The sequence below is a fragment of the Scyliorhinus canicula genome, chromosome 10, assembly GCF_902713615.1.
Source record: "Scyliorhinus canicula chromosome 10, sScyCan1.1, whole genome shotgun sequence".
Classification (NCBI taxonomy): domain Eukaryota; kingdom Metazoa; phylum Chordata; class Chondrichthyes; order Carcharhiniformes; family Scyliorhinidae; genus Scyliorhinus; species Scyliorhinus canicula.
In genome coordinates, this window is record NC_052155.1 from 16,672,969 (window position 1) to 16,687,392 (window position 14,424).

Sequence of the window (14,424 nt, forward strand, 5' to 3'; positions counted from 1 at the left end):
TCCCATAGAACTGAAAAAAATAACTGGTCCAAGAACTGGAATTTTCTCTCTTTTTTCAATAAAAAGGATGGAGATAAAAACAAAAAAATGGTCTGAACGTCAAGGAAAACACCAATAATAAATAATAAATTTTAACGTGCAATACCAGATTTCTGTCATGAAAGAATGCGAATGCGTTGGCATGGGTCATTAATCATTACTTATGGCAATGAGTACTGCTGGAGTCCATTTTAAAGCAGGTCTGTACAATTTAGATCCTCAGGTCCTGGACCAGCAAGTTTACAACAACCACTCATTTTATAATATGATGCATCATCTCTAATACAAATATACAATATAACGAAATGTTCCTCAAGGCTAAATTTTATTCAACTGGTCTCATTGGAATGTAAAACTACAACAATTTTTTTAAAAAATTGTGATCTGTTGTGTTTGTGTCAACAGATTGCCCTTTCCTAGGCCAATACATAAATCTGTTCCACTGTTTCATTTCAGGATAGTCACATCATTCACCAGCAGTAGCAAGAAACACTTCTCAACTCTTTAACCCACAGAAGCATCTTTGGATGTCCTGCCAGCACTGGTGCAACAGTGGCTTTACAACATGGTCAGTTGTTTGTTTTTAAAAAAAGATAAGACTATTGTTTCTAAATATCGATAGCATGTCCAGAAAATCAAAATGTTGAGTAAATAATTAAAAATAAATTAGTGAAAATCTCAATACTCAAAATTGGAAAACATATTCCATACAATCATGAAAATGAAAGACCTGGCTACAGAAAGTCAAGGACAGTACATTTTCTTTTTGGGAAACCTCTTATGGGTTAAGGAGTTAACTAGTATTTTATACATACATAATGATCAAGTAAACAATCCAAATGCTTCAGTCAATGAAAGGAAATTAAAAATTGTATTTCCAAAAATCTTCCTATGCCTTTGCTAAGTCACTAACTAACAGCAGTATAAACAGAAACAAATGGGAAAATATGCCATCCAAAATAATTTTCATAATTATTTAATAATAATTAAGGCTGAGCTTTTTTTTTTAAAGCTATAGAAATGCTTTGAATGCGTAACAATTCTACTGATTGGAAAGAAGGAAAACAGTTTAAGAAAATGCAGAACAGCAGCAGCAGCCGGTCAAAGCAATAAGGAAGAGGCCCAGTGGCAAGGCAGTTGGTGGATTTTCTCTCTCTTGCTTGCTGGTTTAACTTTTATGGGAATGGATACTCAAACCTGCCTACCAAAATGCCCAGGCTGCTCGGTCGGTACAGGTGTCCCACTGTGGGGCAAAAAATAAAAAATAAACAAATTCCTCCTGGAAAATATCAGCAAGAAACAGGAGAAAGCCCACTTTTAATGGAAGCACAATCTTTAACTGAATGTTTATTGCAGCACAGGTCTGATAACATATTTACAACAGGATGTTTCTTCTATTCGGTTGTTTTAATTATCCAAACACCAGGCAATACAAGAACCTGAGAATCTGTGTTGCAAATTGTGAGTGGAACTTAAACAGTACCTCCATTCTAGTGTATCCTCCTCTGACCTGTCATCCTCAAACATCTTGCTCTTGTGCAAGGGATATAGGATTCCTCAGTGCCTTACACCTCAGATGTAATGTCTCTGAACACTATTAAATGCATAGTTATACAATTTATCACTGAAAGTACATCGAGCAGCAAACAATAGCTCCAACTGCAAGAGTAGCAACTGCAGCAACGTTAATGAGAACAGGTCTCCAATATAACCACCTTTTTCGTTTCACCTCAGTTTCACTTAGCTTCTGTTTCATTCTATGCACCTTCTGCGCTGTATTTGCTATCCTATCCTCACGATGTCGTTTTCGAAGGTTACTGAAAGGCAAACAAAAAAATGATTGATCAACAACCAATAACATGCCAAACGTATAAAGTTCTTAAAGAATCCATTCAGTGCAGGTTATCTTACACTGGGGCACTAACTCAAACCTCTGACCAAGGTCCTTATACACCTGCAAAACAGCAGAGTGGATTCCAAAGCGTAAACCATCACAAAGTCAACCTTATGCTCACTGGTCACCATTTCAGAACAGAATCTACGGAAGCTTGGGAACAAGTCCCCCACAGATAATGTAAGCGCTGAAAGGAGTGGAAAGAAAATTGAAGGCGTACTAAAAAAGTGCATCGTTCCATTGTACAAAATTGGTATTTTTGTTTAGTAAAAACATTGAATACATAATTATTTTCATGTTGTCTACAGATCTCCTATGAAGTGAATATTTCCATTACAAACATTGACATGAAAATTGCTTCTTTTTTTTTAGAAAAGTGACTCACCAGGCCCTCTTCATAGAATAAATTTAAAGAAATCTCATGAAACTTCTAAGATTACCGGCCAGAAGTGTGGCTGCTGACACCTTCGTGTACAGGCAGTAATTACCATAATTCTTTTGGCTTTCGGGGAGAGGCTAAAATTCACTTTAGGTGCATGCTTTCTCACAAGAAATTATGAAATGCATAGCCACCAGCTTTGCCAAGTGAACTTCCCCGACACAAACATATGAAAATTATCATTTTAAACCAGCACATTATTTCATTCACCAGAATACAGAATTATGACAGCAACAGCACAGACAAAAGTAACTTAAATAATGCCAGGTCAGAAAGAAATCAAAGACAGGTTGAAACAGCTCTGCATGCAGATGTTGTACTTCTCCCAGAGTCAGGAAGACCCAGGTTGTTCTTTATTTACCAAACACATACGCTCCTGAGGCTGGAGGCTCAAACAGCCTTGGCTCAGCACTCTCTGGGTGAAGAAATTTCTCCTCAACTCTGTCCTAAATGGCCGACCCCGTATCCTCAGACTGTGACCCCTGGTTCTGGACACACCCACCATCGGGAACATCCTTCTTGTATCTACCCTGTCTAGTCCTTTCCTCTATATGTTGACCCATAAACACCAATGACCTATACTGGGAGACACATTTGTTAACAGCTGTTCACTAAACAACGATTACAGGAGAATATAGATGGCTGATCCTAGAAAGACAGAAAATAGGAGCAGGTGGTGGCCATCCGGCCCTTCAAGCCTGTTCCGCCATTCATTACGATCATGGCTAATTATTCAACTCAATAACCTAATCTCACTTTCCCCCCCGCCCCCATATCCTTTGACCTCCTTCACCTCAAGTGCTATATCTAACTGCTTCTTGAAGGATTTTCACAGCAACTTCATTGCAGTGTTAATGTAAGCCTACTTGTGACAATAAAGATTATTATAAAAAACAAAGAACAAAACAGCACTGAAACAAGCTCTTCGGTCCGCCAAGCTTGTACCGGTCATGATACCAGCCTTGGCCAAAACCCTCAGCACTTCCTTGTGCTGTATCCCCCATACCCATCCTATCCATGTACATGTCAAGATGCCTTCTGAACGTCATTAACGTATCTGCTTCCACAACCTCCCTGGCAACACGTTCCAGGCACTCACCACCCTCTGTGTAAAACAACCTGCCTCGCACATCTCCTCTCAACTTTGCCCCACGGAACTTAAACCTATGCCCCCTGGTGACTGACCCCTCCACCCTGGGACAGAGTGCCTGCTCATCCACTCAATCCATGCCCCATATAATCTTGTAGACCTCTATCAGGTCACCTACAACTCCGTTGTTCTAATGAAAACAGTCCGAGTCTATTCAGCCTCTCCGCATTGCTAACACCCTCTAGGCCAGACAACATCCTGGTAAACCTTCTCTGCACCCTCTCCAAAGCCTCCACATCCTTCTGGCAGTGTGGCGACTAGAACTGTACGCAATATTTCAAGTGCGGCTTTACCAAGGTTCTATACAACTGCAGCATGTCTTAGCCAGTTTTTATACTCGATGCCCCGTCCAATGAAGGCAAGCATTCCGGATGCTTTCTTGACTGCCTTGTCCACCTGTGTTGCCACCTTCAAAGATCTGTGGACCTTCAAGCCCAGATTTTTATGACTTTCTATATTCCTAAGAGTTTTGCCATTTATGGTATATTTCCCCTCTATGTTTGACCTACCAAAATGCATTACTCACATTTGTCTGGATTAAACTCCATTTGCCATTTCTTTGCCCAAGTCTGCAACCTATCTATGTCCTGCTGTATCCTCTGACAGTCCTCAACACTATCTGCCACTCCACCAACCTTGGTGTCATCCATGAACTTTCTAATCAGACCAGCTACATTTTCCTCCAAAACATTTATGTACACTACAAACAGAGGCCCCAGCTCAGATCCCTGTGGAATACCACTAGTCACAACCTTCCATTCAGAAAAGCACCCTTCTACTGCTACCCTTTGCCTTCTGTGACCGAGCCAGTTCTGTATCCAACTTACCATCTCACCTCTGATCACGTGTAACTTCACCTTATGTACCAGTCTGGCATGAGGCAACTTGTCAAAGGCTTTACTGAAGTCCATGTAAATCACATCCACTGCCCTCCCCTCCCAATCATCTTTGTCACCTCCTCAGAGAACCTGATTAAGTTAGTGATGCATGGCATCCCCTTCACAAAACCATGCTGTCCATCGCTAATGAGTCCATTTGTTTCCAAATGGGTACAAATCCTGTCCCTGAGAATTCTCTCCAATAATTTACCTACTACCAACTCGAGGCTCATCGGCCTATAGTTTCCAGGATTATCCCTGCTACCTTTCTCAAACAGCGGTACCACATTAGCTATTCTACAGTCCTCTGGGATCTCACCTGTAGCCAATGAGGACACAAAGATGTCAGTCAAAGCCCCAGCAATTTCTTCCCTTACTTTCCTCCGTATTCTGGTGTAAATCCCATCCGGCCCAGGAAACTTATACAAAGAGAACAAAGAACAAAGAAAAGTACAGCACAGGAACAGGCCCTTCGGCCCTCCAAGCCCGTGCCGACCATGCTGCCCGTCTAAACTAAAATCTTCTACACTTCCTGGGTCCGTATCCCTCCATTCCCATCCTATTCATGTATTTGTCAAGATGCCCCTTAAATGTCACTATCGTCCCTGCTTCCACCACCTCCTCCGGCAGCAAATTCCAGGCACCCACTACCCTCTGTGTAAAAAAACTTGCCTCGTACATCTCCTCTAAACCTTGCCCCTCGCACCTTAAACCTATGCCCCCTAGTAACTGACCCCTCTACCCTGGGGAAAAGCCTCTGACCATCCACTCTGTCTATGCCCCTCATAATTTTGTAGACTTCTATTAGGTCGCCCCTCAACCTCCGTCATTCCAGTGAGAACAAACCGAGTTTGTTCTGGAGTTATGCGGAACGTGAGGGATTTGGTGAGGCCAAGAGGTGTTTGCGCACCTAAATAGCTTAAAGGCTGATATTGTCATGGTACAGGAGACACATCTGAAGGTGAAAGATCAGGTGAGGCTCAGGAACGGCTGGGTCAGTCATGTATTTCATTTGGGGTTCGACAGGAGGGCGTGGGGGGTAGCGGTAAGAGAGTGCGGTTCCAAGAACAAAGAACAGTACAACACAGGAACAGGTCCTTCGGTCCTCCAAGCCAAGGGAAAACATTTTCACCCAGAGGGTGGTGGAAATCTGGTATTCACTGACTGAAAAGATGAAAAAGGCAGGAACCCTCACAACAATTAAGAAACATTTAGATGAGTACTTGAAACGCAATAGCATACAAGGCTACGTAAAAAATGCTGGAAAATGGGAATAGACTAGTTAGATGCTTGATAGCATATACAGACACGATGGGCCAAAGGGCATCTTAACTTCCGTTGCTGGCGTGTAGGAGCAAATCGCACGTTGGGTGGCCCCTGCTGGAGGCTTGATTATCTTTTAGAATTTAATACCCGGACCCATGGGAAATGTTTCAACAAATAAGTGCAAGAAGACATAAGGAAGGAGGAGGATGTCCAAAAACCAAAAGAAAGCCACCGCGAAGAAGGGGGCGAGTGAAAGTTCACCGTCGAGCGATAGGGTCAGCTTGGCAACTGAAAAGATGGCAGAGGCTGGGTGGGGCTGCACTGTTCACGGCAGAAAAGATGACCGAGGTGATGGTCGTGGAATTTGACAAGCAGTTTGCAAAGCACATGGAGGTGATGAGGAAGGAGGTGATGGCGGCATTGAAGGTGCTGGTAGAGGAGACGACTGCCCCGGTGAAGACGACGGTACATCAGCCGAGGTGCGGGAGCAGAGTTAGAAACTGAAGGGGGGCAGCACGGTGGTGCAGTGGGTTAGCCCTGCCGCCTCAAGGCGCTGAGGTCCCAGGTTCGATCCCGGCCCTGGGTCACTGTCCGTGTGGAGTTTGCACATTCTCCCAGTGTTTGCGTGGGTTTCGCCCCTACAACCCAAAGATGTGCAGGGTAGGTGGATTGGCCACGCTAAATTCCCCCTTAATTGGAAAACAAAAATGAATTGGGTACTCTAAATTAAAAAAAAAGAAACTGAAGGGAATGGAGGAGGCCTTATCGCAGCACAGCAATCAGCTCACCTCAAACGGTGAGGAGCTGCAGAGGGTGGTGAAGGCCAACAAAGCTCTGCGAGCCAAGGTGGAGGACCTGGAAAACAGATAGAGGCAAAATCTGAGGATCATGGACCTGCCCGAAGGGGTTGAGGACCTGAGGCTGACGGAGTACATGGCCAAGATGTTTGCGGAGCTGTTGGGGGAGGGGGAAGATTCCTCCCGGTACAAACTTGATCGGGCTAATCAGTCGGTGAAGCCTAAACCAAAGGCAAATGAGCCAAGAGCGTAATTCTTTGTTTCCATAGGTACCATGTGAAGGAGAAGGTCCTGAGTTGGGCAAGCAGAAGCGGGAGTTCCAGTAGGCTGGAGCTGGTATATGTATATACCAGGATTAACCGTTGGGTTGGCGAGGAGGCAGGCGGCCTTTGGCCGAGTGAAGACGGCACTGTATAACAGCGGTGTGCGGTTCGGCATAGTGTACCCAGCTATGTTGAGGGTTACCTACAACTCCAAAGATTTATTTCGAGACAGTGGAAGCACCAGAGGTTTTGGGAAGACAGAAGGACTGGGGCAGAAGTGAGAAATGGGACTGAGGATTTGTCTTGGACTGAGGGTAGGGGGGGGGATTGAAAATTGTATATAGTTCTATTTTTTATTTCATGTTGTTATACGTGTTAAATAGGGTGAAGTTGCCCATTTGGGTAAGATCCTACCTTAATATCTTTTAAAAGACCCAATACCTCCTCCTTTTTAATGTCAACATGACCCAGACTGTTCACACACCCTACCCAAGAATCATCTCCCACAACGTCTTTTTCTTTGGTGAACACTGATGCAAAGTACTACATGCAATACTTTGGCCTCAACTATGTCCTGCGGTAACAAATTCCACAGGCTCACCACTGTGGGTGAAGAAATTTCTCCTCATCTGCCCTAAATGTATCCTCAGCATACACGAGCAGGGATGTCTTGTTTTAAGAGGTAGGTTACACAAACACAGCATATAAAGTTATATAAAGTTGTCTTTGAAAGCTCGAGATTCCAAATAATCCCTTTGGACTTTATCCTGGTGTTAAGACTTCTCAGTAAATCCTTGCTGACTTTGTCCGATCCTGCCACTGTTTTCCAAGTCCTTTGCTATTAAATCTTTTATAACGGACTTGAGTATTTTCGCCACTACCAACTTCAGGCTGACTGGTCTATAATTTCCTGTTTTCTCTCTACCTCCATTTAAAAAAATTTTTTATTTTTAAAATAAATTTAGAGTACCTAATTATTTTATTTTTCCAATTAAGGAGTAATTTAGCATGGCCAATCCACCCAAGCTGCGCATCTTTGGGTTGTAGCGGTGAAACCCACGCAGACATGTGGAGAATGTGCAAACTCCACACGGACAGTGACCCAGGGCCGGGATTCGAACCTGGGTCCTCAGCGCCGCAGTCCCAGTGCTAACCACTGCGCCACATGCCACCCCCTACCTCCCTTTTTAAATAGCGGAGTTACATTAGTTACCTCCCATCTGCAGGATCTGTTCCAGAGTCTATAGAATCCAGGAAGATGACCAACAATGCAAAATTATTTCTTCAGGAAGTGGCTTTCTACTTATGCCACTTCCTTAGGTAGTCTGGGATGTAGATTATCAGGACCTGGAGATTTATCAGCCTTCAATCCCATCAATTTTCCCAACACCATTTCTCTACTAATATTGATCTTCTTCAGTTCCTCCCTCTTACTAAACCGTGTGTTCCCCAACATTTCTATTGGAAGGAGGGTGGCCTTCAATTACAGAGGATTATAGATGGGCTGATCATAGAGGCCCTACAGTGCGGAAGGGAGCAAATCAGCCCATGAGGTCCATACCGACACTTTGAAAGACCACCCTAGCTAGGCCCAATCCCCCGCCCTATCAGTGCTGGGACCTTTGCTGTTCATAGTATATATAAATGATTTGGAGGAAAATATAACTGGTCTGATTAGTAAGTTTGCGGACGACACAAAGGTTGGTCGAATTGCAGATATCGATGAGGACTGTCAGAGGATACAGCAGGATTTAGATTGTTTGGAGACTTGGGCGGCGAGATGGCAGATGGAATTTAATCCGGACAAATAGAACATAGAACATAGAACGATACAGCGCAGTACAGGCCCTTTGGCCCTCGATGTTGCACCGACATGGAAAAAATCTAAAGGCCATCTAACCTACACTATGCCCTTATCATCCATATGCTTATCCGATAAATTTTTAAATGCCCTCAATGTTGGCGAGTTCACTACTGTAAATGTGAGGTAATGCATTTTGGAAGGTCTAATGCAGGTAGGGAATATACAGTGAATGGTAGAACCCTCAAGTATGTTGACAGCCAGCGAGATCTTGGTGTACAGGTCCACAGGTCACTGAAAGGGGCAACAGAGGTGGAGAAGGTAGTCAAGAAGGCATACAACATGCTTGCCTTCATTGGCGGGGCATTGAGTATAAAAATTGGCAAGTCATGTTGCAGCTGTATAGAACCTTAGTTAGGCCACACTTGGAGTATCGTGTTCAATTCTGGTCGCCACACTACCAGAAGGATGTGGAGGCTTTAGAGAGGGTGCAGAAGAGATTTACCAGGATGTTGCTTGGTATGGAGGGCATTAGCTGTGAGAAAAGGTTGAATAAACGTGGTTTGTTCTCACTGGAACGAAGGAGGTAGAGGGGCGACCTGATAGAGGTCCACAAAATTATGAAGGGCATAGACAGAGTGGATAGTCAGAGACTTTTTCCCAGGGTAGAGGGGTCAATTACTAGGGGGCATAGGTAAAGGTGCGAAGGGTAAGGTTTTGAGGAGATGTACGAAGCAAGTTTTTTTTTAAAACAGAGGGTAGTGGGTGCCTGGAACTCGCTGCCAGAGGAGGTGGTGGAAGCAGGGACGATAGTGACGGTTAAGGGGCATCTTGACAAATACATGAATAGGATGGGAATAGAGGTATACGGACCCTGGAAGCGTAGAAGATTTTAGTTTAGACAGGCAGCATGGTTGGTGCAGGCTTGGAACGCCGAAGGACCTGTTCCTGTGCTGTACTTTTCTTTGTTCCATTCCTATAACCTCAACCTGAGGGGCAATTTAGCATGGCCAATCCACCTAGGTTGCCCAGTCCATCCTAGGCCCCTGGATGGTCAGGAATAGTGCAGGGGGCTCTATGGCTCTCCCACTGGAACTCTAGAACCTTCGCACTGCCAGGATGCCCAGATGGCACTGCCAAGCTGGCCGTGCACTGCCAGGGTGGCACTGCCAAGTGCCAGGGGGCCATGTCCACGAAAGGAGGATGGAGAGGAATTTGAAGGTTGGGGGGGATGCAAGGCAAGTATGTAGGGGCCTCTGAGAGAGTGTGGTAATGCCCATGTGTGTGGTGGGGTTACATTGCCCATGGATGGGGGGACCTCACAAGCTCAGCTAGGGATGGGGCACCCTTTCAAAATGGCAGCCCAATCTCAGAGTTCAGCTTCTAAGTGTGGGCAAAACCGTAGAGAAATTCCTCAGGGCCCAAAAAGTGACCAAGCGTCATTTGATAGAGGTGGGGAACTCGCCGGTGGGAAACGCCCTGCAAAACCAGACACAAATGAACTTGGAAATCTTTCCATTAAATTCCGCCCATCGTGTGCAGTTCTGGAATCCATATTATAGGAGGGATGCGACAGAACTGGAAAAGGTGCAGCGGACATTTACCAGCATGTTGCCTGGGCTCATAACATTTAACTAGTATTTAGGTGTGAACTTGCAATGCCAAGGAATTCAAGGCTAAGGGCCAAGTGCTGGAAAATGGGATTAGAATAGTTGGGTGGTTGTTTTTTACTGGCGTAAATGCAATGGGCTGAAGGGTCTTTTCTGTGCTATGACTACTGTGTTTTGAAAGCATTAATAACCAGCAACATAGATTTTCAGTAAGATTGAATGCCTAATGAAACAAACACCAAGATATGACCTAATTGCTGATGAATCACATGAACTGTGTAGGTGATCTGTGGTGAAACCTTCTGCATTGTGTGTAGATGGTGGTGTGCTGCCATCCTGAACCACTGCAGTCTATATATCATAGAACCCCACAATGCAGAAGGAGGTCATTCAGCTCCTTGAGTCTGCACCGACCCTCTGAAAGAGCACCCTACCTAGGCCCACTCCCCCGCCATATCTTCAGAACTTCACCCAACCTTCACATCGCTGGATACCAACGGTCAATTTTTTATCATGCCGATCCACCTAATTTGCCCATTTTTGGATTGTAGGAGGAAACGGGAGCACCCGGATAAAACCCATGCCGCCATTGGGAGAAAGAGCAAACTCCACACAGTCACCCGAGGCCGGAATTGAACCCAGGTGAGACAGTGGTGCTAACCACTGTGCCATGTATTGCAGGCAGTGGCGGACTGGCCAGGGTGTCAGCTTGCCCGATGGCAAGTGGGCCCCTGATGAAGTGGGCCCCCTATATCAAATAAAAATGCAATAAAGAAACAAACACAGACAACTGTTTTAGTAATAAAAAGGAATAGGAAAAAAAAGAGAACAGGACACAAATAAGCAGTGCATGAAAAGGAACGAAGCAGGGGAGGTAGTGGAAGGATGTGGAATAGGGGGGCCCGGGTCGGGCATAATTAAGGAAATTCCATGTTTTCAGCAAGTGTGTGTGAATTTAAAGATAAAGTTACAATTCGTGATTTGAGATGGTCGGCAACTTCAAAGGATATCAAGCAGTAGTCTTGGTTCAGCCGGTACATCGGTCCGGGGCCCGGAGAGCCAAGAAGGGGCCTGTGAATCTCTGAAGGGCCCTTAAAAATTATAATTAATTAGATAAATAAATCTCCAACTTCTTTCCTGAGATTTGTATTCTAACTTAATAAAATATAATTGTTTTTAAAAAAGAGCAATACCAAATAAAAATGCAATAAAGAAACAAACAAATAATCACTCAATGTATGAAGGAACGAAGCAGTGTTAAACGGATATGAAAAGGAGTGGGGGGGGGGGCTGGTTCACCCGGGTCGGACATAGTTGGAAATCCACATTTTCAACTAGAGTGTGTGAATTTAAAGATAAAGTTACAGTTCGTGATTTGAGATGGTCGGCAACTTGAAAGGATATCAAGCAGTACATAGGGTCGTGAGGTCACCGAAAAGGAGAAGCGGTACCTTTGACCGTGAATCATGAGGTCAAAGATATTGAAGTGATAAGCCATGATCGGTAAACTCAAAGGGTTGCAACTTGTAACACTACACTGGTATCAAACTGGACATGTTAACTTTGGTCGTGGGACCATTCTTAATGTCTTACTATAGTCGGACCAAACTTCTAAGTTTCAACAGTTGTCTCAGTTGCTTGCTGGTGTGAACACTGGACAGTGGATTATCTCCTCTTCTGAAGCTGCATAGGCCACAGTAGTATTGACTAATGAACATAGCCTATTGAAGTGTAAGTAAGTTATTTTATATTTTTTATCAAGTAGGGGTTTATCTGGCGTTCCTTCAAGTTATTCTTGCAATCATCAATATTAATTTTTCCCAATGTGGACTATTTTTAATTAAGTTTTTATTTCAGGAATATTACCCCTACCAGATGGAAAAGAAAAAGCATAAATCTGGGTCACTAAAACGCAAAGAACAAAAAGAAGCAGAAAGGAAGGAATCAGCCAAGCGATGCAGGCCTATTACAGAGTTTATAATACCACAAGCACAATCCACATCAATATCCAGTTCTGCAACAAATAATCAAGAAGCAAGAAACAATGCTCATGGTGATGATGCAATGACATGCGAGTTACAAGAACAGAGAAGAGCTACTTTGAATGTAGAGACAAATACAAGTGCATCCATTACTAATCAACCCAGGTCTGTACTGCCTGTAGTTGCAACATCTGAACACATAGCTTCAACTAGTGACAGGGAATCAGATATTCCTTCAAGCATAAATGACTTGGTTTCTGAAGCACATCCTGTAAATGAACCTACGCAAGAAAATGAACGATCAATTACTGGAATCTTCCAATATCCATCACGAGCAAAGCTAAAAAAGTTTTTTGCTGAACATCCACTTCAGCCACTTGATGATCTGCCATTTGATGCTTGTTTGTATGAGAGGAAAATTATGAATGACTCAGTCCCAAGAAAATGGCTAACATATAACAACGAAAATAGATGCTTATATTGTTCATACTGCTTAGCCTTCGAGTTTCCCAACACTTGTAATCCATCACCCTTTGCACGTGGCTTTAGTGACTACAGGCGTATTAGCCAGAGCTTGACTTTACATGAATCGACAACAACACGTCAGAAATGCTCAGCAATATATCAGTATGGTTAATGATGGCACCTTAGGTAAATTTTTTGCAGCATCACTAATTAAAAGGAAAGAAGAAGTATTGAAGCAGAGAAGTATTGTCATGAGGATTATAGACATCATAAAGATGTTAGGCAAGCAAGCACTTCCTTTTCGAGGTCACAGAAATGAATCGGCCTACACTCTAGATAATGAGGTTCTGAATCATGGCAATTTTTTAGCTACAGTGCAGTTGATGGCAAAATATGACCCCATTATGGCAGCTCACGTTTCTGTAGTGCAAAACAAGTCTAAACAAAGAATCAAACAATTAGAGCAACAAGGAAAGGCTCAAAGTAAAGGCCGTGGTGGACTTGTTACACACCTGAGCAAAACAACTATAAACATGTTAATCAAAATTATGAAGAATATGATACAAGAAAGAATTAGTCATGAAGTTTCTCAAGCAAAATATTATTCTATTCAGGTTGATTCAACACAAGATAATTCATCCATCGATCAGTTTAACATTATTATTTGGTATGTGCTTAAAGGTATTATCTGTGAGCGACTACTTTCAGTTGTGCCAAGTAATGATGGTACAGGACAGGGACTTTTTGATCTATTGATTGAAACATTACAGCATCTTAAAATTGACCCCCAAAAATGTTTATCTGATAGCACAGATGGCGCTGCAAGCTACCATGGTCAGTATAATGGTTTACAAAGTAAAATTGCTGATGTGGCTGATCAACATGTTCATATATGGTGCTATGCCCATGTCTTCAATTTGGTGATAACTTAAACAACAAAATGTTGTGTGCCTGCAGTTTCGTTTTTCAATTTGCTCCAGAATATAGCAACTTTTGTGAAAGCATCATACAAGAGAATGGCTGTATGGATAGAAGTTGTTGGAAAACATCTAGGACAAGAAAAAATGAAACGATTAAAGCTAATTGGTGAGACCAGATGGTCAGGAAAATCCAATGCAGCAACAACTATATTTGGACGTTTTGATGATGCCGCTGCCAGTACTTTCGTAAATCTATTGACATGCTTACCAATGATACAAGATTCAGAAAAGTTTGATGCAAAAACAAAACATGAAGCAAATGTTTTACTTCAAAGTCTTCTAAAGTTTGAAACCATATTGACAGCATTTACTTACTTGTATATATTTGAAACTACAACCCCGTTATCAAGTTATCTACAGACAAGTGGTTTAGATATGTTTACTGCATGGAGTTTGGTAGATTCAGCTACAACAAAGTTGAAGGAACAAACAAGAACATTTGATAACGTTCACAGCAAGGCTTTGGAATTTGTAAATAAATGTAATGACAGGATTTCACAGATGAATATGGATGAAAATCAAACATTGGAAATTGATGCGTTGGAAACAGCATTGACAGTTAAGAGGCAGAGGAAGAAGAAAAGAATGGCAGATGAGCTTATTGATGATGAAAGAAATTCCTCAGATTTTCTAGCTGATTTTCGAGTAAATGTGTTTAGCCTAATAATGGATCGCATTGTCCAGTCACTAGAATCACGCTTTGTACAACACAAACAGTTGTATAAAGATTTGTCCTGCTTGGACCCAGCAAAGTTTAAAACTATTGCAGAGAAGGGCCTTGAAGATGAAGCATTGGAAGGTATTATTTAGCTGTTTCCACAAATCAGCAAAGATCAAGTAATATTGAAATTGTTTTCTTT

General features: G+C 42.9%; 1 protein-coding gene across 2 annotated transcripts in view; it reads right to left on the bottom strand.

Annotated features, from left to right (window-relative positions):
• The window catches only part of LOC119972243 (tyrosine-protein phosphatase non-receptor type 2-like), a 108,903-nt gene that overhangs the window by 20,716 nt on the left and 73,763 nt on the right, over positions 1-14,424 (bottom strand). Inside the window, exon 9 of one of the 2 annotated variants that reach the window (XM_038808636.1) lies at positions 1,769-1,856. In XM_038808636.1, the coding sequence (XP_038664564.1) occupies positions 1,769-1,856 (88 nt within the window). Of the gene's footprint in view, positions 1-1,754; positions 1,857-14,424 lie in introns of both variants that reach the window. The other variant, XM_038808637.1, reaches the window with a different exon arrangement.